The following is a 25,222-nucleotide window of genomic DNA, read 5'->3' on the forward strand; positions in this document are numbered from 1 at the left end:
CCTCGTTTAGTAAAGAGGGATTCATGCTGGAAAGTCAACCCATATTGGCTGCATATCCTACCGGATGTGTCAGATGGAAAAGAGCAATTAACTGAATTTTTTACTTCTAATCTGGTCACAGCCTCCCGGCTAATAGTATGGGACGCGATGAAAGCCTTTTTAAGAGGTATATTAATAGCAAAAGTAAAATGGGAAGAAAAAAGAAACTAGAGAAAATGACAAAAAGTGGCAGAGACGGAAGCTAGATATGTGACACATCCGTCTTTAGAACATGAGTATCGATGGAAAGAAGCTCAGCGGAAGCTGAAGGATAGATTACTCTTGAATGCACAAAACAAGAGAGATTCTTCCAAAAACAAAACATACTATGAGGAAGGGGAGAAAGCAGGGAGATTATATGCAAGGCTGACGGACAAAATTTAGGAAAAAAGGGAATCTCTCGGATTCGTTTGAGCTACATAGAGGGACTAGACAAGGGTGACCCCTGTCGCCACTGCTGTTTGCAATAGAGGTGGAACCATTAGCAGAAGCCCTTAGGAAAGCAGTTACAGTGAAAGGTATTACCTGTGGATCGTCAACGGAAAAGGTTGCTCTCTATGCGGATGATCTTTTACTATTTCTAGATGACTGGTCTTCCTCTCTTCCGGCAGCAAATTATCAATGATTTGGGGAAATTGTCCGGTCTGACCATTAATTGAAAAAAATAAAAAAAAAATAATAAAAATCGGTAATTATGCCTCTGTATGGAAATGCGCAGGTAGACTCACATTCTACGGCGGGTCTACAAGTAGTGTCATCCTTCAAATACCTAGGAATTCAGGTATCAACGAATAGTCAAGACTTTGTAGACCTAAATTTATTGGCACTACCAGACAAATTCAGAAAGAAAGTTCAGGTGTGGACCAAACTTCCTTTAACACTTGTCGGTCGCACCAATCTTCTAAAAATGATTCTCATGCCTCAATTCCTGTACATGCTACATAATGCCCCGACCTGGCTACCACTGAGAATATTCTATACCATTAATGCGATATTTAGAGACCTTATCTGGAAGAAAGGAACGCCCCGCATAAAGCTGACAACTCTGTGCAGATCCAAAACTCAAGGGGGGCTGAGCGTCCTGGACCTGTGGATGTATTATTTAGCAGCATAAACGCAGCACCTTAGAGGCTGGGCTGAGGAGGATAAGATCAACACGGCCGGGCGGATAGTGAAATATCTTGTCAAAAAAAAAAAAAAAAAAGGGTATAATGGCAGCTCTAGAAATTGAACCTTCCTTGAAAATAGATCTTACGGCCTCTCACGGGAATACAAAAGGAGTTAACCCAGGCCATCAGAGAACCCATCTATAGGCTCGGACTCCGGCAGGTCAGCTCCGGGCTGGTAAGGGACCTCTACCCCGAGCGGTATTAGCAAGGCTATTCGAGACGTAGAAGGAGAAGTCGGACACCTCCCGATTCTAGTCCCAGCCTCAGGCCCTAAAAGTTCTCTTCAACCCTAGAGCAGGGAACCTCTCTGCGTCTATGCCCTGTAGGGACAGGAAGAACACTGGCGGGTGGAGGTGGGAGGGACCTTTTAACCTCTCTGTTTCCTGTCCCAAGAAGGTCAAAGGGGAACAACCTCCAGTTGTGCTGTCATGAGGGATGAGCTGGAAACATGAAATCAAGCACACAGCCATTCAACCTCCACAGACTGGTAGGGGTATGGATTGTGCTGACGAACGACTTTAGGAGGGACCCTGTCAGAAGCTTCATGCTGCCTAAAAAATCCCGACAAACTCCCTCCTTACAAAAAAACGCGGGGCAGATTTACTAGTCTTCTAGATGGCACAAGCTTAGACCGGCCGTCTAGACTGGCACCAGATTTATCACAGGGATCAGGCTGGATGATACATGTGCTGCAGGGACAGGCATCCATCTAACTCAGAATTTTACGCCAGAACTGTAGCGTCATTTTGCAGCAAAATGTTGCATGGAAGGACATGCCCCTTTCCTGGCAAAGCCACGCCCCCTTGTTGGACTAGGTGCAGAAACGGCAAATCCAGATATGACAAATTACAGCACAATTTATACCAAAATCGCAATTTTTTTACAAAAGAGTAAAAATATCCTTCTTAGTATTTGAGCATTTTCAGCCAAGGAGGAGTGTGAAATGGGACACAGTATTCAGAGCACTTCTCATTATGTCACTGGATTCCAACAACCACAACTCATTCATTTTTGCGCTGTTGTACGCTCGTACAGGTGTTTTTGCAACCTTTGCCCCCCACAGCAACGGCGGTGCAGGGACCAGGAGCGGCGCAGAGAGCGGGCACTCAGGTATGTGAATTCAGTGGGGGGGGGGGCTTTTTATAGAATTGGATAACCCCTTTAATATTTATTATTAAAGTGCCATTCATGCCATGGTGCTGTACATATGAAAAGCGTTGCACATAATATTAAAGAATTTCAATAAGCATCAACAAGACGAGTTACAAACTGGTTCCGAAGGAGAGAGGACGCTGCCCGCGAAGGCTTACAATTCTTTAATTATTTTTTATACATGTTGCAGCAAACACAGGGGCGTGTGGGTGTTTGTTTATCACTTGACTAAATAAAACCACTTTATGGGGGGAAAATTTTTTTATTTTTGTAAATAAACTATTAATTTAACTTTTTTTTTTTTTACTCTCACTTTGGGACATAGCTTTTATAATGCAGTGGTATACCTTGTATACCAATGATTTATATAGACTGTCACTGCACCACATACAGTCATTGCAGTCCTGGGGACCTTTCTTAGGCCCTAGTCGCTATTGACCTCAGAATCTAGGTAGTTAAGAAGCCAGCATTGGAGTTAACACAGATGACTACCAGAGTGGTGTAAAGCACACCAGGCTCCGGAGCAGTGGAAACGTGGTCCGAGTCCCAGCACCCCCGCCACTCAGCTGTTTCAGGGAGCCGCTGCATTTACTGGAGCTCTGATGAGCGCAGCCAGCTCCCGGCAGCTTTCCAAGCACAACGCTGTACACTGTATAGTGGCTTTGCTTGGTATTGCAGCTCAGCCCCATTGAGTTGATTGAATGGGGCTGAAATGCAACTAGGCCTATGATGGCTAACCTCTGGCCCTCCAGCTGTGGTAAAGCTACAGCTCCCAAGATATACACTTGCTTGGCTGTTCTCAGAACTCCACAGAAATGAATGGAGCATGCTGGGAGTCGTAGTTTCACCACAGCTGGAGTGCCGGAGGTTAGCCATCACTGATACTAGGCCATGTGACCAATGTACGGTGATCTAACATGGCCTAGGAAGAGGCCGCGGCTCACGGAGAACAGACCTTTTCTAATAGCTGCAATAATAATTACCGGATAAACCCTTTAATGCTGCAGCATACAAACACACTTTACATAATTGTTGTTTCAGATAACAATTTAGGAGAACCCCTTTCCTAATCCAGCATTAGTGTACCCGTGTGCACAAATCGAGGTCCATAAAGACATGGTTGATGAGTTTGTTGTAGATGGCTGGAATTGCAGCAGAGCCTATCCAAATACTTTGGGATGAATGGGATTGCTGAATGAGCCAGGCCATTGGCTGAATGGATACAAATTCCTCCAAAATTTCGCCCAACAAGCTCATACAGGAGTCATGGTAAGGTGTTAACATACCTTTGGCTATATTTTATATTTCTATATTAGACCTTTGTGCTGCTGCAGCAAACATCATTGCACTTTAAAGGGATACTGCTGTACTAAGTGATGACATATTTGTAGCTGGCCAGCTAAGACCTGTCCTAGGTTGCTAATACAGCGTATATGTTTATACAGCTAGACCTGCAAATAACCTGCGGTCCAGCTCACCCCAAACCATCTCGATTGGGTTCAGGTCCGGTGACTGTGGAGACCAGGTCATCTGGCGCAGCACCCCATCACTCTCCTTCATGGTCAAATAGCCCTTACTTTCAAAGTTTTCCCAATTTTTCGGCTGACTGACTGACCTTCATTTCTTAAAGTAATGATGGCCGCTCGTTTTTCTTTACTTAGCTGCTTTTTTCTTGCCATAATACAAATTCTAACAGTCTATTCAGTAGGACTATCAGCTGTGTATCCACCTGACTTCTCCTCAACGCCACTGATGGTCCCAACCCCATCTATAAGGCAAGAAATCCCACTTATTAAACCTGACAGGGCACACCTGTGAAGTGAAAACCATTTCAGGGGACTACCTCTTGAAGCTCATCAAGAGAATGCCAAGAGTGTGCAAAGCAGTAATCAAAGCAAAAGGTGGCTACTTTGAAGAACCTAGAATATGACATATTTTCAGTTGTTTCACACTTGTTTGTTATGTATATAATTCCACATGTGTTAATTCATAGTTTTGATGCCTTCAGTGTGAATCTACAATTTTCATAGTCATGAAAATAAAGAAAACTCTTTGAATAAGAAGGTGTGACAGCCCCCCCCACAGTCCTGCCCTCTGCGGCTACGACAGCCCCCCCCACCCCACAGTCCTGCCCTCTGCGGCTACGACAGCTCTCCCCCCCCCCCCCCCCACAGTCCTGCCCTCTGCGGCTACGACAGCTCTCCCCCCCCCCCCCCCCCCACAGTCCTGCCCTCTGCGGCTACGACAGCCCCTCCCTCCACAGTCCTGCCCTCTGCGGCTACGACAGCCCCCCCCACAGTCCTGCCCTCTGCGGCTACGACAGCCCCCCCCCCCCACAGTCCTGCCCTCTGCGGCTACGACAGCCCCCCCCCCCCCCCCCACAGTCCTGCCCTCTGCGGCTACGACAGCCCCCCACAGTCCTGCCCTCTGCGGCTACGACAGCCGCCCCCCCCCCCCCCCCCCCCACAGTACTGCCCTCTGCGGCTACGACAGCCGCCCCCCCCCCCCCCCCCACACAGTCCTGCCCTCTGCGGCTACGACAGCCGCCCCCCCCCCCCCCCCACAGTCCTGCCCTCTGCGGCTACGACAGCCCCCCCCCCCCCACAGTCCTGCCCTCTGCGGCTACGACAGCCCCCCCCCCCCCACAGTCCTGCCCTCTGCGGCTACGACAGCCCCTCCACAGTCCTGCCCTCTGCGGCTACGACAGCCCCTCCACAGTCCTGCCCACTGCGGCTACGACAGCCCCCCCACAGTCCTGCCCTCTGCGGCAAAGACAGCCCCTCCACAGTCCTGCCCTCTGCGGCTACGACAGCCCCTCCACAGTCCTGCCCACTGCGGCTACGACAGCCCCCCCACAGTCCTGCCCTCTGCGGCAAAGACAGCCCCCCCACAGTCCTGCCCTCTGCGGCAAAGACAGCCCCCCCACAGTCCTGCCCTCTGCGGCAAAGACAGCCCCCCCACAGTCCTGCCCTCTGCGGCAACGACAGCCCCCCCACAGTCCTGCCCTCTGCGGCAAAGACAGCCCCCCCACAGTCCTGCCCTCTGCGGCAAAGACAGCCCCCCCACAGTCCTGCCCTCTGCGGCTACGACAGCCCCCCCACAGTCCTGCCCTCTGCGGCTACGACAGCCCCCCCACAGTCCTGCCCTCTGCGGCTACGACAGCCCCCCCACAGTCCTGCCCTCTGCGGCTACGACAGCCCCCCCACAGTCCTGCCCTCTGCGGCAAAGACAGCCCCCCCACAGTCCTGCCCTCTGCGGCTACGACAGCCCCCCCACAGTCCTGCCCTCTGCGGCTACGACAGCCCCCTTGCTACAATGTCATTTGGTTCCTTTTTTAATCATACTTCCAGTTACAACGTCATTTACTTTTCGCTTCCTTATTCTCATATAAGTTTATTACCCGGCAGTATGCACAGAGTGAAACTGCCGCACCCATATTATTCAAAGCAAGGTCTGAAACTAGAGCATGGAAACTGGCCCCAGGGTAGAAACAGCGACATGTGATCAGGACACCAGTGAACTACACGAGTAAACAATATACGCACTATACTAGTGGAAGTGATGGGGTTTCCACCTTTACATACCTTCTGCTTCCATCAGGGGATGGTGGTTTTGGTCACCATGGACATAATGGTCAACAAATCAATAAATAATCATCGTGGATGATGGTCACTTTCAATTAGATCACAACGTGTAGGATTTACTAATGTCCTGTCCTCTGACCAGACTGCTATCATTTCCGTTGTTCCCCTGACAAACTGATTGTTCCCTACACTTTTCCCTAATAAGTAACAATTTCAGGGTAAAGGTGTCCATTTTCATCGAAGTGACCTCGTTTCACCTCCTGCCAAAGTGCTACATCAGGATGGAAGGAGAGTGAAATTTGGAGCAGTCCTCATGGGTCTAGACGGGGGAAAAAAAAGCAAGGTGACATCTTAAGCTGTGCCCCTTTTCTCTGAAACAGGTAGGTCTTCTTAAAGGCCATGGACACATCTGGGTCACTTATTGCATTGGCTGTATGTTGGGCTAAAAACATCTTCACCATTTTTTTTTTTATTGTTAAAAATGTTAAAACCATTTTTCTCTTTGATGACAACTAAGGCTACTTTCACACCTGTGTTAGGTGCGGCTCCGTCACCTGTGTGAAGTTGGCACCCCATGTTCTTAAATTTCAAAAAGAAATACACCATTCGTTTGTGCTGCGTTTGTGCTGGTTTGTGCCGCAAAAATGAATGTTTGTGCCGGTTCGGTTCCTGAGATATTGCGCGTTAGATTTTTATGAAGCCCCGCCCACTTTCCACCCCATGTTTTTAAATTTCAAAAAGAAATACACCATTCGTTTGTGCTGTGTTTGTGCTGGTTTGTGCTGCAAAAATAAACGTTTGCGCCGCTTCGGTTTCCGAGATATTGCGCGCTTGATTTGATGAAACCCCGCCCACTTTCCACCCCATGTTTTAAAATTTAAAAAAGAAATACACCATTCGTTTGTGCTGCGTTTGTGCTGGTTTGTGCTGCAAAAATTAACGTTTGCGCCGCTTCGGTTTCCGAGATATTGCGCGCTTGATTTGCTTAAATCCCGCCCACTTTCCACCCCATGTTTTTAAATTTCAAAAATAAATACATCATTCGTTTGTGCTGCGTTTGTGCTGGTTTGTGCTGCAAAAATAAACGTTTGCGCAGCTTTGGTTTCCGAGATATTGCGCGCTTGATTTGCTGAAACCCCGCCCACTTTCCACCCCATGTTTTTAAATTTCAAAAAGAAATACACCATTCGTTTGTGCTGCGTTTGTGCCGCAAAAATTAACGTTTGCGCCGCTTTGGTTTCCGAGATATTGCGCGCTTGATTTGCTGAAACCCCGCCCACTTTCCACCCCATGTTTTTAACCCTGACCCTAGACCCCCAGGTGTGCTGCAGCTTGCCCCCCTCCCGCCCCCCCCACAACTTTTTTTGGGGCACAAGCATATTATTTTATTTTTTTCTGCGTACGCTGACTGTGGCCGGGACTCTTAGCGCATCGCACACCCTACCGCTGATCAACTTCGGACGGTTGATCAGTGAGTTTGAATTTTTTTGAAAAAATAATTCACATTTTTTGGCTTTTTTTTTGTCTGTTAGGTTTAGGATAGGTTTGCGAACACCCGTCCCCCCACACACACGCACACCAAATAAAGTTTATCACACACACACACACTCCCCTATGGCCCGCCGGATGTTCCCGGCTGAGGAGGCATACGCCCAGCTTGCCTCCGAGTCCGAGAGCCCCAGTGAGGATGAGGATGACCCCACTTTCCTTTTGTCATCCGCGTCCTCCTCATCATCTAGCAATGATGATAATACCCCAAGGCGGCGGAGACACCACCAGGCGGAGCAAGGGGACCGCCATTCTAGGGACCCTGTGGCCCACACTAGTACGAGAAGCTCTGGGGCTCGTACTAGTTTTCCGGCCCACCAGTTAAGTCCACCGGAGCCCCCTACCGGTGAACTTGTCTGGTATACCCCAGAGCGTTTTGAGCCCGTGATTCCTGATTTTGTAGGCCAACCAGGAATCCAGATTTCCACCGTGGGCTTCACTGAATACGACTACTTTAGTCTTTTTTTCAGTGACAACTTTGTGAATCTGATGTTGGAGCAGGTCCGGTGGCTGGACTCCGGTCTGTGCAGCCAAGATGAGGACGTTTTGGGGCCTCGTGCTGCACATGGGCCTAGTCAAGAAACCTAGTGTGAGGCATTACTGGAGTGGGGACGTCCTCTACCTGACCCCACTTTACAGTACGGCCATGACACGTACCCTGTTTGAGGCCATCTGGAAATGCCTGCATTATGCAGATAATGCAGCATGTCCCCCCCAAGGTGATCCTGCCTATGACCGCCTGTACAAAATCAGGCCGGTCATCGATCATTTTGGGGCCAAATTTGTGCAGGCCTATGTACCTGGAAGGGAGGTCGCGGTTGATGAGTCTCTCATTGCTTTCAAGGGGAGACTCATTTTCCGCCAGTATGTTCCCTCTAAGCGGGCGAGGTATGGAGTGAAGCTGTACAAACTTTGCGAGAGTACCTCAGGGTACACTTACAAGTTTCGTGTGTACGAGGGGCGACCCCCAGCATGTCCCCCCACTCTGGGTGTTAGCGGGAAACTTGTATGGGACCTTATGCACCCACTGCTAGATAAGGGTTACCACTTGTACGTGGATAACTTTTATACTAGTATCCCCTTGTTCCTGTCCCTCGCCGCCAGATCCTGGCAATACAGGGACATTCCTTCAGTTCTATGAGGCAGTCCTCAAGGACCTGAGCTTTTCTGACCGGGAAAGAGCAGGCCGGAGTACCTCGGGAACTGGAGACGCCCGGATCGTCCCTGGCCAACACTTTCCAGGTGTGGTCCCCCATACTGGAAAGAAGGGACAGACTCAAAAAAGGTGCAGAGTGTGTCACAGGAAGGGGATACGGAAGGACACCACTACTCAGTGTGACATGTGCCCTCTTCATCCGGGCCTCTGCATTATTGGTTGCTTCAGGGAGTACCACACTTCCATGGAGTACTAAATTTATGTTCCCCTTCCCCAATTTAGCCACTGACAATTGGATAAAAAACTATGGTTCTCAGACTTGAAAAAAATTCTTAAATATTTAGTAAAACTAAAATAAATAAAAAAAAGTTGACATCTAGGGTATCGCCGCGTCTGTAAGAATCTGCTCTATAAAAATACCCTATGACCTAACCCCTCAGATGAACATGGTCAAAAAAGAAAAAAAAAAAACGGTGCAACGCGATGTAAGGTGACAAAAAACTTTTTTTTGCACCGTTTTTATTTAATTTTTTTGACCGTGTTCATCTGAGGGGTTAGGTCATGGGGTATTTTTATAGAGCAGATTCTTACGGACGCGGCGATACCTAATATGTCTACTTTTTTATTTATTTTAGTTTTACTAAATATTTTTGAGAACCATAGTTTTTTATCCGATTGTCAGTGGCTAAATTGGGGAAGGGGAACATAAATTTAGTACCCCATGGAAGTGTGGTACTCCCTGAAGCAACCGTCAATGCAGAGGCCCGGATGATCGGGGCACGTGTCACACTGAGTAGTGGTGTCCTTCCATATCCCCTTCCTGTGACACACTCTGCACCTTTTTTGGGTCCGTCCCTTCTTTCCAGTATGGGGGACCACACCTGGAAAGTTTTTGGCCAGGGACGATCCGGGCGCCTCCAGTTCCCGAGGTACTCCGGCCTGCTCTTTCCCGGTCAGAAAAGATCAGGTCCTTGAGGACTGCCTCATAGAATTGGAGGAATGTCCCTGTGCTGCCAGCGCTCCGGGACAGCACAAAAGAGTTGTACAAGGCAACCTGCACCAAGCAGACCGCAACTTTTTTGCACCATGCTCGGGTTTTGCGCATGGCGTTATATGGCTTGAGGACTTGATCAGATAGATAAACTCCTCCCATATACCGATTGTAGTCGACGATGCAATCGGGCTTGAGGACCGTTGCCGCAGTACCTCGCACAGGGACAGGGGTGATGCCGTTACCGTGAATTGTGGACAGTACAAGGACATCCCTCTTGTCCTTATATCTGATCAGCAACAGGTTTCCACTGGTAAGGGCACGGGTCGCACCCCTGGGGATAGGTACCTGGAGGGGGGGGGGGGTTAGGGAGGCTGCGTTGATTTTTCCGCACGGTCCCACAAGCGGACGTGGATCTGGCGGCGAGGGACTGGAACAAGGGGATACTAGTATAAAATTTATCCACGTACAGGTGGTAACCCTTATCCAGCAGTGGGTACATAAGGTCCCACACAAGTTTCCCGCTAACACCCAGAGTGGGGGGACATTCTGGGGGTTGAATACGGGAATCTCGCCCCTCGTACACACGAAATTTGTAAGTGTACCCTGAGGTACTCTCGCAAAGTTTGTACAGCTTCATGCCATACCTCGCCCGCTTAGAGGGAACATACTGGCGGAAAATGAGTCTCCCCTTGAAACCGCGACCTCCCTTCCAGGTACATAGGCCTGTAAAAATTTGGCCCCAAAGTGATCGATGACCGGCCTGATTTTGTACAGGCGGTCATAGGCAGGATCACCTTGGGGGGGACATGCTGCATTATCTGCATAATGCACGCATTTCCGGCCGGCCTCAAACCGGGAGCGTGTCATGGCCGTACCGTAAAGTGGGGTCTGGTAGAGGACGTCCCCACTCCAGTAATGCCTGACACGAGGTTTCTTGACTAGGCCCATATGCAGTACGAGGCCCCAAAACGTCCTCATCTTGGCTGCACAGACCGGAGTCCAGCCACCGGGCCTGGCCAAAAAGGAGCCCGGGTGTTGAGCGACAAACTGTTGGGCGTACAGGTTCGTCTGCTCCAACATCAGATTCACAAAGTGGTCACTGAAAAAAAGACTAAAGTAGTCGTATTCAGTGAAGCCCACTGTGGAAATCTGGATTCCTGGTTGGCCTACAAAATCAGGAATCACGGGCTCAAAACGCTCTGGGGTATACCAGACCAGTTCACCGGTAGGGGGCTCCGGTGGACTTAACTGGTGGGCTGGAAAACTAGTACGAGCCCCAGAGCTTCTCGTACTAGTGTGGGCCACAGGGTCCCTAGCATAGCCATCCCCTTGCTCCGCCTGGCTCCGCCTCTCCGCCGCCTTGGGGTCTCATCATCATCGCTAGATGATGAGGAGGATGTGGATGACAAAAGGAAAGTGCGGTCATCCTCGTCCTCACTGGGGCTCTCGGACTCGGAGGCAAGCTGGGCGTATGCCTTCTCAGCCGAGAACATCCGACGGGTCATAGGGGAGTGTGTCTGTGCGTGATAAACTTTATTTGGTGTGCGTGTGTGTGGGGGGACGGGTGTTCGCAAACTTATCCTAAACCTAACACACAAATTTTTTATTTTTTTTAATTCAAACTCGCTGATCAACCGTCCGAAGTTGATCAGCGGTGGGGTGTGCGATGCGCTAACAGTGGCCGGACGCTAAGAGTCCCGGCCACAGTCAGCGTACGCAGAAAAAAATAATAATAATATGCTTGTGCCCCAAAAAAAGTTGTGGGGGGGGAGGGGGGCAAGCTGCAGCACACCTGGGGGGTCTAGGGTCAGGGTTAAAAACATGGGGTGGAAAGTGGGCGGGGTTTCAGCAAATCAAGCGCGCAATATCTCGGAAACCAAAGCGGCGCAAAAAAGTGGGAGGGGTTTCAGCAAATCAAGCGCGCAATATCTCGGAAACCAAAGCGGCGCAAACGTTAATTTTTGCAGCACAAACGAATGGTGTATTTCTTTTTGAAATTTAAAAACATGGGGTGGAAAGTGGGCGGGGTTTCAGCAAATCAAGCACGCAATATCTCGGAAACCGAAGCGGCGCAAACGTTAATTTTTGCAGTACAAACCAGCACAAACGCAGCACAAACGAATGGTGTATTTCTTTTTGAAATTTAAAAACATGGGGTGGAAAGTGGGCGGGGTTTCAGCAAATCAAGCGCGCAATATCTCGGAAACCAAAGCGGCGCAAACGTTAATTTTTGCGGCACAAACCAGCACAAACGCAGCACAAACGAATGGTGTATTTCTTTTTGAAATTTAAGAACATGGGGTGCCAACTTCACACAGGTGGCTCCGTCGGGTATCTGCACAGTCGGATCCGCACCTATAATGCAAACGATTGTATCCGTTCAGATTTTTTATATATTTTTTCTCATGATAATGCAAACGGATCCGTCCTGACTTACATTGAAAGTCAATGGGGGACAGATCAGTTTTCAATTGCACCATATTGTGTCAGTGAAAACGGATCCGTCCCCATTGACTTACATTGAAAGTCAGGACGGATCCGTTTGGCTCTGCATCCGTCAGCAGATTTGTACCCATGACACTGGCTGACCTGTTACATGTGCACTTGGCAGCTGAAGGCATCTGTGTTGGTCCCATGTTCATATGTGCTCACATTGCTGAAAATAATGAAGTTTTAATATATGCAAATTAGTTTCTAAGAGCAACGGGGGCGTTGCCGTTACACCTAGAGGCTCTGCTCTCTCTGCACTTTGACAGGGCCAGGCAGTGGACGATATGGCCTAAAATCTATATTGCGATATAATTTTAAGCATGTGCGATATATTCTATATTTCGGGGGGGGGGGGGGGGGGGGGGGGGTGTTAAACTTTTTTTTTTTTTACTTTTTATTTAATAACTATTAGCCTCCTTAGGGGCTAGAGCTCTATTAAGGTGAATAGGACCTCACACTCTCCCTGCTGCCCTGTGCATAGTGCACACAGCAGCAGGGAGCTGACTATGGCAGCCAGGGCTTAAGTAGCGTCCTGGCTGCCATGGTAACCGATCAGAGCCCCACGATTATACTGCTGGGGCTCCGATCAGAAGCTGCCCCTGCCACCAATGATTTAATCGTGTGGAGGGGGGGGGGGGGGGGCGCAATTAATACAATACTTAGAAGAGGGGGGGTAGAAGGGAGGGACTGTGGCCACTGCACCACCAAGAATATAGTTAATATGCCTATATACAAACGTAGCCTGCATGTGCCGGCCATATCCCATACCTGGCCTCTATGACTGCGTGCCGTGATCTGCTGCATTGAACCCCTCAGGACCTGAAGGGTTAATTGCGGTGGATCACGGCGCGCAGCAATGGTGGCGCAGTGGCCACAGTCCCTCCTCCTCTCTGTTCTCATTGGTGGTCAGCGGCAGCCGCACACAGTGGGGAGGGACTCCCTCCTTCTCCACTGTGCCGGCTCATGAGAACATGGTGCGCGCCGAGAGCGGTGCATGCCGTGTTCTACTGCGATATACGAAATCTCTAACGCTGGCCAAATTGATATAGTTTATATCGCATATAGTCTATATCGCCCACCCCTACACCTGGCCCTGTCAAAGTAGAGAGGGCACGGCAGTTGCAGAGCGAGCTGAGCCCCTAGGTGTAACAGCAACGCCCCCGTTGCTCCTAGAGGCTCATTTGCATATATTAAAATATCATATTTCTCAGCAATGCGGACACATATGAACATGGGACCAACACAGATGTCTTCAGCTGCCAAGTGCACATGTAACAGGTCAGCCAGTGTCATAGGTACAAAACTGCTGACAGATGCCCTTTCAGAAGTGGGCTTATTGTAGAGGTTCCCTGCACAAGACCCTTACTACGCGTCACAGCCATTTACAAGCAGAGATCCTTGTGGCCGTGAATAGTCACCATGTAAAACTACCGCAGCAAGGGAAATGTATAGCCTAATCTACCACTGTCAAAATCGTTTGTCTGCCAAGTATCTGTGATGCCAGACAGTGGTCTTTTGGATAAGACAACCCCTTTAAGGAATGACCACTATATGGCCAATCAGGGTCCTTGAGTTTCTTAAAAAATAAATCCAGCCCGCCCCAAAAGTATATCTATGTAAACGTAGGATGAGTAATGTAGAGTGAAAAACCGCGACGTGAATCGCCAATTCCCGATTTAGAAAAAGAAAGCAGACGTCTCACTGGTTTTTGCAGCCACACAACCTCATGCACAATGACACCGACTCCTGATCCATTGTAGAAGGATTGGATTTGTAAGGCACAATGCGGGAAGTTTTATAATAGGCTGCTGAAAGCCAGCTTTAAATAAAATGCAAACCAATGCTATGACTCGGCTGAACTTCAAAGCTCCGAGCTGCGTCACAGGACCTCAGGTAACACCTGCAAGCATCAAAGCCTCATGAAGCTGCTGGGCGTGATGCCAAGCGCCATGGCTAGGAAGCCAAGCACAGATAAAGCACGGCTTGATGTTCCAAAGCCAGCACCGCCCTGGACTTTAAAGGGGGGCGCTGACCGGTTACCGTTTTGAACGCTGCTCCTACATTGGTCTGGGATCCTGAATTGTTGGAATGGGAAGAGCAGGATGATCAGTAAGGGGAGAATAACTAATTTTATTATTTTACCCTATGCAGAACCTTTATAAAGTGACTGTTTAGGATGACTGTAGCTTTAAACATGCTGAGGCTGAAAACATGAATACAGCCCTGACTCCATTATTTGCCTAGAAGCAGGATACCAGCTACCATAAGCTTGGAGGTATGTGGCCAGGAGGTTTACGGTTTTGCTCCCGTCCTCCGGCAATATATACTCAACATTGAAACTGGAACAGCAAGAAGAGCAAGTCGTAAGGTTTCAAAGGTTATCATGGAGCACAGCAAGACGGCAGATTCTGAAACGCACAGCGCACATCGATTGTTTGTGCAGATTTTTCAGTGCACATTTTGCAATGCTAAGGGCAAGATCGGGGAAAATCACATAACACATTGGTGTTCATTTGGTGCAGAAACTCCATCAAATCTGCACCAACTATACTTTCGGATGCATATGCCATAGGCATACAGCAAGTATGGCCATTCAAGTCTATGGGCAGACTGGCATATATCCCAGAAGATTCCTCAGGTGGGAGATAACCATAGACGTGGTGTCAATTGGGCACTAAATGTGCAGTCACTGGGCGTAAAACTATTATTTGATGGCACACATACAAGAAGTAAATGAGTGGCTTAGGCTACTTTCACACTGGCGTTTTGGTTTCCGTTTGTGAGATCCGTTCAGGGCTCTCACAAGCGGTCCAAAACAGATCAGTTTTGCCCTAATGCATTGTGAATGGAAAAGGATCCGCTCAGAACGCATCAGTTTTGCCTCCGTTCTGTCTACATTCCGCTCTGGAGGCCGACACCAAAACGCTGCTTGCAGCGTTTTGGTGTCCGTCTGAAGAACCTGAGCCAAACGGATCCGTCCTGACACACAATGTAAGTCAATGGGGACGGATCAGTTTTCACTGGCACAATAGAAAATGGATCCATCCCCCATTGACTTTTAATCGCGTTCAAGACGGATCCGTTTTGGCTATGTTACAGATAATACAAACGGATCCGTTCTGAGCGGATGCATACGGTTGTATTATCTGAACGGATGCGTTTGTGCAGATCCATGACGGATCCACACCAAACGCGAGTGTGAAAGTAGCCTTATGCCACAACACATTTATGGACAGGCTTCACATTTACCTCTCTTCAATCCTGTTCTTGTCCATTAGGGGTTGTTTAATCCACTGGTTGATCAACCTTTGCCCCTGGGGGGTTTTACACTTATTTAACAATCCGGCCAGTGACTGTGTCCCACTAGTGTCCTCAGCGGATCCCTTTAAGAGAATTGGAAGACAATAAAAATACAGAGGATCAATTGCCATTTTCACCACCGTAAAAGTACCAGAGGCAGTAGAGACTGATCCTAGTACAACCGCTCGGCCCCTGCCTGTCACGTGCACAGACTTAGGTCTCTTTCACACGTCCGAGTCTGACATGATGGTCAGTGGTTCATCCATGAAGGATCCGTGTGTGGTCCGTGTGTCTGTTTTTTGCCCTCTGGACCAGAACTACAGCTCTGTCCATTGTGCAGTGAATGTAAGTGGTAACTGGGAGCAGCGCTGCAGTTACCAGCTCCATCAACTACATAACGGTCGGAGCTGTCGTTCTAGTACCGTTCAGTTTCATGATATTGATGAGCTACCCTCAGGATAGGTCATCAATATCAGATCGGTGGGTGACAACTCCCAGCACCCCTGCGATCGGCTGAAGGGGCCGTGGAGCTTGTGGAAGTGCTGCATCCTCCTGAATGTTTACCTGCATGCCATCTACCTTGTAGTGGAAGGGCCATGTAAATACAGCTGTTATTGCCAGTCACTTTAAAGTTAGAGGAAGCTGTAATTGCACTATACCACTGCTACAAGGGACGGCATGCAGTAAACACGGATGAGGATAAAGTGCTTCCATGAGCTCCACTGCCCCTTCAAATAGCTGATCGCAAGGGTGTTGTCTGTCAGGGATGACAGCGATGATCTATCCTTCAATATATTTATTAATGATCTTGTAGAAGGCTTGCATAGTAAAGTATCAATTTTCGCAGATGACACTAAACTGTGTAAAGTAATTTACACTGAAGAGGACAGTATACTACTACAGAGGGATCTGGATAGATTGGAGGCTTGGTCAGATAAGTGGCAGATGAGGTTTAACACTGATAAATGTAAAGTTATGCACATGGGAAGGAAAAATGCAAGTCACCCGTACATACTAAATGATAAAACACTCGGTAACACTGACATGGAAAAGGATCTAGGAATTTTAATAAACAGCAAACTAAGCAGCAAAAACCAGTGTCAGGCAGCTGCTGCCAAGGCCAATAAGATAATGGGTTGCATCAGAAGGGGCATAGATGCCCGTGATGAGAACATATTCCTACTACTTTACAAATCATTAGTCAGACCACACATGGAGTACTGTGTACAGTTCTGGGCTCCTGTAAACAAGGCAGACATAGCAGAGCTGGAGAGGGTTCAGAGGAGGGCAACTAAAGTAATAACTGGAATGGGGGGACTACAGTACCCTGAAAGATTATCAAAATTAGGGTTATTCACTTTAGAAAAAAGACGACTGAGGGGAGATCTAATTACTATGTATAAATATATCAGGGGTCAGTACAGAGATCTCTCCCATCATCTATTTATCCCCAGGACTGTGACTGTGACGAGGGGACATCCTCTGCGTCTGGAGGAAGGAAGGTTTGTACACAAACATAGAAGAGGATTCTTTACGGTAAGAGCAGTGAGACTATGGAGCTCTCTGCCTGAGGAGGTGGTGATGGTGAGTACAATAAAGGAATTCAAGAGGGGCCTGGATGTATTTCTGGAGTGTAATAATATTACAGGCTATAGCTACTAGAGAGGGGTCGTTGATCCAGGGAGTTATTCTGATTGGAGTCGGGAAGGAATTTTTTATTCCCCTAAAGTGGAGAAAATTGGCTTCTACCTCTCAGGGTTTTTGCCTTCCTCTGGATCAACTTGCAGTATAACAGGCCGAACTGGATGGACAAATGTCTTTTTTCGGCTTTATGTACTATGTTACTATCCTGAGATTAAAGGAGTTGTCCAGGAATTTGATACTGGTGACCTATCCTCAGGACAGTTCACCAATAGCAGATCTGAAGAGGCCACTGCACTCACTGGAGCTCCGTGGCCTCCTCACAGCTAACCAAAGCACAGCCATTATAGGATGGATGGCGCTGTGCTTGGTACTGCAGGTCAGCCTCATTCACTTAAATGGGACTGAGCCGTATCTAGGCCACGTGACTGATGTACAGTGATGTCACAGGCCTAGGCGCTCGCGCAGATCTGCGGCCTCTTCCAACAGCCGATCCTGAGGATAGGTAATCAATATCAAATTCCCAGATAAGCCCTTTAAGTCATCAATATCCTGAAACCAGATAACCCCTTTAAATAATACAACTGATATCACACAAGGTGTCCTCCCTTCCAACTTATTTTCTTCAATCTGTGAACACTGCCTAGAGCAATGAGCACATGACATGGATCTGCCATGGTCAATTACGCTGTGAATTTTCTTTAAGACTCCACAGCAGAAAATCTGAAACAGAATTTCGACTTTTTCCGGTGGACAGGCCAATCGTAATTTCAATGGGTTAATCCACAGTTTTTCTAAGTGGGATCCGAAACAAACGTGAACACGTTATAGATATTAAAGTTGATATTCAATATACCAGATTGCTTTTTCGCAGGGTATAATATAAGCCATTTGCATGCATTGCCGGCAGAACGTCAGCAGCGTACCCTAACCCTGGCCACACACATTGGAGGTAGAGTATGCCATCTGAACATCTGAGGTGTATTGGGCTTCCCGCTTTCAGGCATGTTGGATTTCTAGTGCCCGATCCTTCCATTCTCCCCACTCACTATATATGTGCACAAGGCCGAGACGAGCATGCATATATGCACTGGGAGACATAGCCGTCAGCTGGCCGAGCATGCATGTACAGCTCTAGTCATCTCATCTAAACACTATGGTAGAAACACAATGATCTGAGTACGGGGACTGGAGCAGACACAATACAGGGAGTCCAAGTGCAAAATTCAAGGGGATCCAATTTTTTACTTAATTGAAAACAGCAGCAAATACAGGAGTAAGAGCGGCATCACAGCAGAACTAAGGCTACTTTCACACTTGCGGCAGAGTGATCCGGCAATCTGCATGCAAACGGACAGCATTTGTAGACGGATCAGGATCAGTCAAATGCATTGCAAGAACGGATCAGTCTGTCCGTTTTTCATACGGACAAACTGATCCGTTTCTATTTTTTTTTTCCCCCATTTGTAAAGGTCTGCGCATGCGCAGACCAGAAGGACGGATCCGGCGTTGCGGTATTTTTAATGCCGGATCCGGCACTAATACATTTCAATGTAAATTAATGCCGGATCAAGTGTTCTGGAATTTTGGACAGAGATAAAACCGCAGCATGTGGCGGTATTATCTCCGTCCTGAAAAGTCAAAAAGACTGAACTGAAGAGATCCTGATGCATCCTGAACGGATTACTCTCCATTCAGAATGCATTAGGATAAAACTGATCAGTTCTTTTCCGGTATAGAGCCCCTAGGACGGAACTCTGTGCCGGAAAAGAAAACCGCTAGTGTGAAAGTACCCTAAGCAGATTAGATAACCAGGACAGCAGGAAAGCTGGTTGACAACCTCGGTACGAGCTGCAAGCTATACTGAGTGTCACTCATACTTCATGAGACTATGCACTGGTCACAATCCTCAATAGGTAAGGCACCATTAGAGCATGCGGACATCATGAAACCCAACAAGCCCTTTGTATGACCTAGTTTAGGGATCAGCAACCTTCTGCACCCCAGCTGCTGTGAAACTACAACTCCCAGCATGCACACTTCCTCGGCTGTTATTGTAACTCCCATAGAAGTGAAAGGAGGATTCTGGGAGTTTTCGTTTCAGAACAGGTGGAGTGCGGGTGGTTACTGATCCCAGAGCTAGATCGTAGCACTAGTTGGCTCCTAGTTGAGGAGTGCGAATACCATTCTGATAAATACCATCTTTTCTATACCCTTCCCCCGCTCTTATCACTCAGGAAATCCATTCAGCTGGAGGAGACAGAGTCTTGTCTGAACAGGTTTCTATTCAGATATAAGACAAGCACGAAAACACCTCCGTAGAAAATGTGCAGTGAAGTAGCGTATTTTTCACACGAGCGAGTCCATTGCAGGAATCGCGCTCCGTGTGGGAGTGTGATCCTCCGCTCTGGACTTGCAGGAGCGCACGGCATTGTCATGATTTATAATGCTGTGTGTCTCTGCTTGACCTTATTTCTACAGAAGCATAGTGACATAAAGCTGTCAGTATGATTCTGTAGAAATAATGTCACGCAGAGACACACAGCATTATAAATCATGAGAATGCCGTGCGCTCCTGCAAGTCCAGAGCGGAGGATCACACTCGCACACGGAGCGTGATTCCCGCAATGGACTCGCTCGTGTGAAACAGCCTTAAGACTACAGCTACACTACTAACCCCACATTTCAGACGCACTTTAATGGCACAATTGGTCTCAAATTCTCAGGCGATCCATGACTATTTTCTGAATCACTGTCATGCACCACCCTCCGTCCCTGCATGGGATCTTTCTAGCTGGACTGCTAATTTAAAGGGGGTGTCCTTTTCTTTTAAAGACCGCGCCACACCTGTGTGGTATTCAAGCTCTGCTCCATTGGAGTGAACGGGGTGGAGTTACAATAACACATACAAGGCCGTATAGATTTTTGAATGCTCCTGTATGCCAATATAGTTGCATATGTTGGAGCACTATCAGTTAAGACCTCAGACCAATTCTGTCTAAAAAGTAAAAATGTGGGAAAGTCACGGCTGCCTTTGATTGAATTGAAATGCATGTGAAACGTGTTCCTCCTAGGTTCTGTTTCTTCGTGGCCAATCAGAACCTGGGGGGGGGGGGGGGGGGGGGGGGGGTTAGCTTGATGTCACAAGATTTTACATGGCATGATTGGTAGTATGCCTAAAACGCAGTTGGGTCGTCTGAAACGCTATTGCGCACTGCATCTGGCCTGTTGCGGAGACATGGGGAGCACCGGATGCAGTGTCTGCAATAGTGATAGTGACAAAGTGAAATGTCAGCCGTTCCTAGGATTTGGGATAATTATGGCTATACACATTCAATAACAATCTCTCCTGACTCCACCATACACATCCACCTTCAGCTCGGCCGCACATGTATTCAGTGTGGAGAGGGAAGAAGGCCACTGCCAGACACTTCTGCCTTATCTCCTGGGAAAAATATTCACTTCGCCCAGGGGCGGATTGGCCATCGACCTTACAGGGAAATTTCCTAGGGGGCCGCCTGGGCCCTCCTCACGGCCGGCCAGTGGAAGTTTTTGGGGATGTATTTAGTGATGGACTGTGGTATTTGGCTCTCTTGTGGTGTTATAATGTGCCACAATATGGGATTGCTGGCCCTTGCCTTCCATCAATTTGGACCCAATTACAAAACGGGGCCACTTTTAGAATTTTTTCCAGGGCCACTTTAAGGTCCCAGTCCGCCCTTTGACTTCACCTCATCCTTCTCTTCCCCAACATCATCTGTCGGGGGAAGAATCAAGAGCTCCCCACACACAGACCGCCGTCCGACAATACAGTAATGTTTACGGGGGACCTTTCGTTGTTAGTGGAGCACAACGCGTCTTCTCAGAGTCCTCTCCTTCCATCTGAATTTCTCATAATAGCAGGCATCATGACAGGATCCCAAAACCCGCCACCAGTTCCACCAGGTTAAAGGGAGTCTGTCATCAAAGTTTCACCTTTTTAACCCTTCCCATAACTTTCTAGCAGCCTTACAGTTTTTTTTTTTAAATCAGATCATTTTTATTAAACATTTTACAGTGCAAATACACGTTTTTTCACAATACATGCAAGGATGACATAGAGACATATTGTCCATAGGACTAATAACAAAAAGGACACCAAACTATGTGTATTAATCCAGTTTCAATCCAACCCCCCCCATCCCACCCCACCCTAACCTACAAAATACAAAGGCACATTGTTAAACATTTCTATTCAGACGTCGAAACGACAGCCATGGATCACACAATTTTTCAAATTTCGCTGGGCATCCACGCTTCTGGTACACCATCCGTTCATAGCTCAGCATTGTGTCAACCGCACTTAGGAATTCACCTAGGATTGGCGGAGCTGTCTGTATCCAATGTAGGGCTATTAACTTCCTAGCGACATATAACATTCTCCCTATAGCTATTTTATGCACCTGCCCAGTGGCCAATTCAGAGACATATCCTAACACACACACTTTCGGATCAGAGGGTATTCGTACCTTGTAAACGTCCTGTATTGTCTGACGTACCAACTCCCAGTATCTCCCTAACCTCTCGCACGTCCACATCATATGCAACAGATCTGCAGACACCACAGAACATCTTGGACACTCATCCGTAGGTCTGAACCCTATACGGAACAAAAAAAAACGGTGTTTTGTAGACCCTATGGACAATAAACAGCTGCGAGAGTTTACGTCCTTCACTCAAGGAAGAGAGAGGTATCGCCTCCAGTATGTCAGACCATTGGTCATCAGTTAATTCGCCAACATCTTTCTCCCATTTACTTTTAGCCGTAAGCGGATGCGACATTAGAAACTTCTCAAGCAGCAGCTTGTATATACAGGAAATCATACCTCTCCTCGCCCCCCTGGACAGAATCTGGTGCAGTGCAGCATCTCTCCCTGCCACCTCAGTCGTACCTTTAAATGTGGAGTTGTATGCATGTCTCACCTGAAGGTACTTATAAAAGTGAGTTCTAGGCAGCTCATACTTCTCTTGAAATCTGGCAAATGACATGAACTTCTTTTCCTCCAAAAGATGCCCCAACCTAAGAATACCCTTCCTTTTCCATGCCCCAAACTCAGACAGGGAGAGGAATTCCGGCAGCACAGGATTGCCCCACAGGTGAGTGTATTCCGTATTGCCGAAAACCCCCCTCAGGAGCTTGACCTTATTCCATACGGACTGCATCAAGTGTCCCAGATCGCCCATCGGACCACTCCTCCCAGCCCCCCTAGTCTCAAGGATCAGCAGTAGGTCATTAGAGGACAAGCAATGTTTAAACAACTGACACGACATCTCACTCGACTCCAGTTACATCCACCCCTTAAAATGTTGGCATTGTGCAGCCAGGAAGTACACCCAGGGGTTTGGCACTGCAAGGCCCCCTTCTGTTTTAGGATATTGCAACGTTTCAAGCTTAATTCTCGGTTGCCCCTTCCGCCATATGAGCTCCCTGAAAGTAGCATTGATAGGAACAAATTTGGATTTTGACAGCCAGACCGGGGAGTTATGTAGAACATAGAGTAGCTGGGGCATCAACACCATTTTAATGAGATTAGCTCTTCCCGCCACCGACAGATATAGTTTACACCATGCCTTAGTCTTATTACGAAATTTGATAACCAACGGGTCAAAGTTAAGGCGCCCAAAGTCTCGGATTCTCGGAGATATATGGATACCCAAATACTTAAAGGTCGCTACACATGGAATATTTCTGTCTCGCACTGTCTGTGACTGCACTTGCCCGTCAAGCAGCATAATCGCCGACTTACTCCAGTTAATAGTCAGACGCGACAGATCCCCGAAGCAATCAATGATTTTCATAGCCGCTTCCAACGATGGACCAGTATCTCCCAGAAAAAGCAGGGTGTCATCTGCATACATCGCCACTTTATTATTAACTGCCCCATATTGAAACCCCCGGATGTCCATTGATTTACGAATTGCTGCGGCTAATGGCTCAATCGCAACTGCAAATAGCAGAGGTGACAACGGGCACCCCTGTCTAGTACCCCGGCCCAGACAGAACTTGGGGGACACCCCTCCATTCGCCCTGAAACATGCTTCGGGTTTAGAGTATAGCACCCGGACCCAGGATATATACTCATCTCCAAATCCCATATACGCCATAACTCTCCACAAGAATCGCCACTCAATGCTGTCAAGGGCCTTGGCCGCATCCAAAGAAAGGATAGCTCTATCTCCAACATTATCAGCTGGAAGTTGAATACTAGCAAACACTCTTCTAATATTAATTGACGTTGATTTCTGAGGCATGAAGCCAGTCTGGTCAGAGTGTATGATAGACAGAATCACTTTAGACAGACGCATGGCCAAGACCTTTGCAAGCAACTTAACATCAGTGGAGAGTAACGATATCGGTCTATATGAGTCAGGGAGAGAGTGATCTTTGTCCGGCTTAGAAATGACTACTATTACCGCCTCCTGCATAGACGGAGGTAGCACCCCCCTCTCCTTGGAACAATTGAATACCTTCAGAAGTTCCGGGAGCAACACTTCCGCAAAGGACTTATATACTTCCGCCGGAAGCCCATCCAACCCCGGAGCCTTGTCATTAGCCATAGCAGCCAATGCCGCCCTCAATTCTTCTAGCTCAATCGGCTCCTCTAACCGCATACTGTCCTCCCTGGAAAGCTTAGGAAGATCTAATGTGGCCAAAAAGGTGTCAATCTCTTCATCCGAGCATGTCACCCTGGAAGCATACAGAGAGGAATAAAAATTATTTAGTATATTCAGAATGTTATCCGTATCACGCCTGAGGACGCCGCCAGCATCTAACAGGCCAGATATACATTGTGATCCTTGCTGCGCTTTTGCGATAACAGAGAGCATATGGCCTACACTCTCACCTTCAGTAAAAAATTGCTGCTTGTAAAACAGTCTCTTCCTCTCTGCTACCTCCAAGAGGTGACACCTCAACTCCTCCTGCCTAGTCTTCAAGGTATTGCTTGTCATGATAGAAGGATTTAACACAAAAGCTTCCTCCGCTATCTTCATATTATCATGTTTCTGCCGATCAAGCTCTCTAGATTTAGATTTAATCCGACTGACTGTTTTAATAAAGGATCCTCTGAGGAAGGCCTTCATCGCTTCCCAGACGACTAACGGAGACGCAGTCCCTTCATTTATACAAAAATATTCCCTAAGGGATTGAAGCGTATCGGACGGGTCACCCATCAGTTTTAACCAAAAGGCATTTAGTCGCTAGTATCTAACCCCCGGCCTGGCTGTCACAGATATATCAAGGGCGATGCTAAATAAGGAATGGTCAGATAGGGTCCTAGAAAGATATTCTGAGGTCTGTACAAACGGGAACATATGAGCATTTACCAGACCCAGATCTATACGCGACAGGGAGCCATAGGTCGAGGAGCAACACGAGTACTTCCTGTCCAGGGGGTGGGTCTCTCTCCATACATCCATCAGACCTACTTCCCTCAGTATTCTTGCAAACGAGATTTCACCCGTACTACTACCACTAGGTGTGATCTGGCATCTATCAAGCGAACTGTCAAGTACATTATTAAAATCTCCCACTATTAACATTGGAAGTTCAGAAAACTCTGCCCTGAATTCTATAAGCTTCCTTAAAGGTACCGAGGAAAATGGTGGGGGTATATAGATTGTCGCTAACACCATTCTCATCCCTTGGACCACACAATGCATTCCTATAAACCTTCCCTCTTCATCCACACATACCCTCAGGCATTCAAATATGATATTCTTATGAACTAGGATACTAACCCCCCTGGAATGCGAGGAGAAGACGGAGTGCACCGAATAACCCAACCACGGCTTTTGCATGACATGTATAGATTGTTTGGTCATATGCGTTTCTTGCAAGCATATTATTGCCGGCTGATATCTAGACAGGTAACGGAACAGACCGTGTCTCTTTGTAGCATCCGCCATTCCCCTCACATTCCAGCTAAGTATTCTCGTAACAGGTCCCATAAGAATGCTTACATATATAAAAGTACATTTGAGATCTACAACTTTCCATCTCCCAGCAGCCGCAAGGAAAAACAATGTTAAATACCAGATTACAGATTCCCATCTCTTCCCTTTTTCCCCCCCGGACAAAATATACCAGGACTGTACGTTTCAGTATTTT

At 47.7% G+C, this 25,222-nt stretch overlaps 1 protein-coding gene across 1 annotated transcript in view; it reads right to left on the bottom strand.

Moving 5' to 3' along the window:
• Window positions 1–25,222, bottom strand: part of MSH2 (mutS homolog 2) — a 164,049-nt gene that overhangs the window by 112,531 nt on the left and 26,296 nt on the right. Inside the window, exon 6 of the mRNA XM_040430306.1 lies at window positions 15,382–15,515. Within this exon, the coding sequence (XP_040286240.1) occupies window positions 15,382–15,515 (134 nt within the window). The remainder of the gene's footprint in view (window positions 1–15,381; window positions 15,516–25,222) is intronic.

Source organism: Bufo bufo, chromosome 4, assembly GCF_905171765.1.
Source record: "Bufo bufo chromosome 4, aBufBuf1.1, whole genome shotgun sequence".
Lineage (NCBI taxonomy): Eukaryota > Metazoa > Chordata > Amphibia > Anura > Bufonidae > Bufo > Bufo bufo.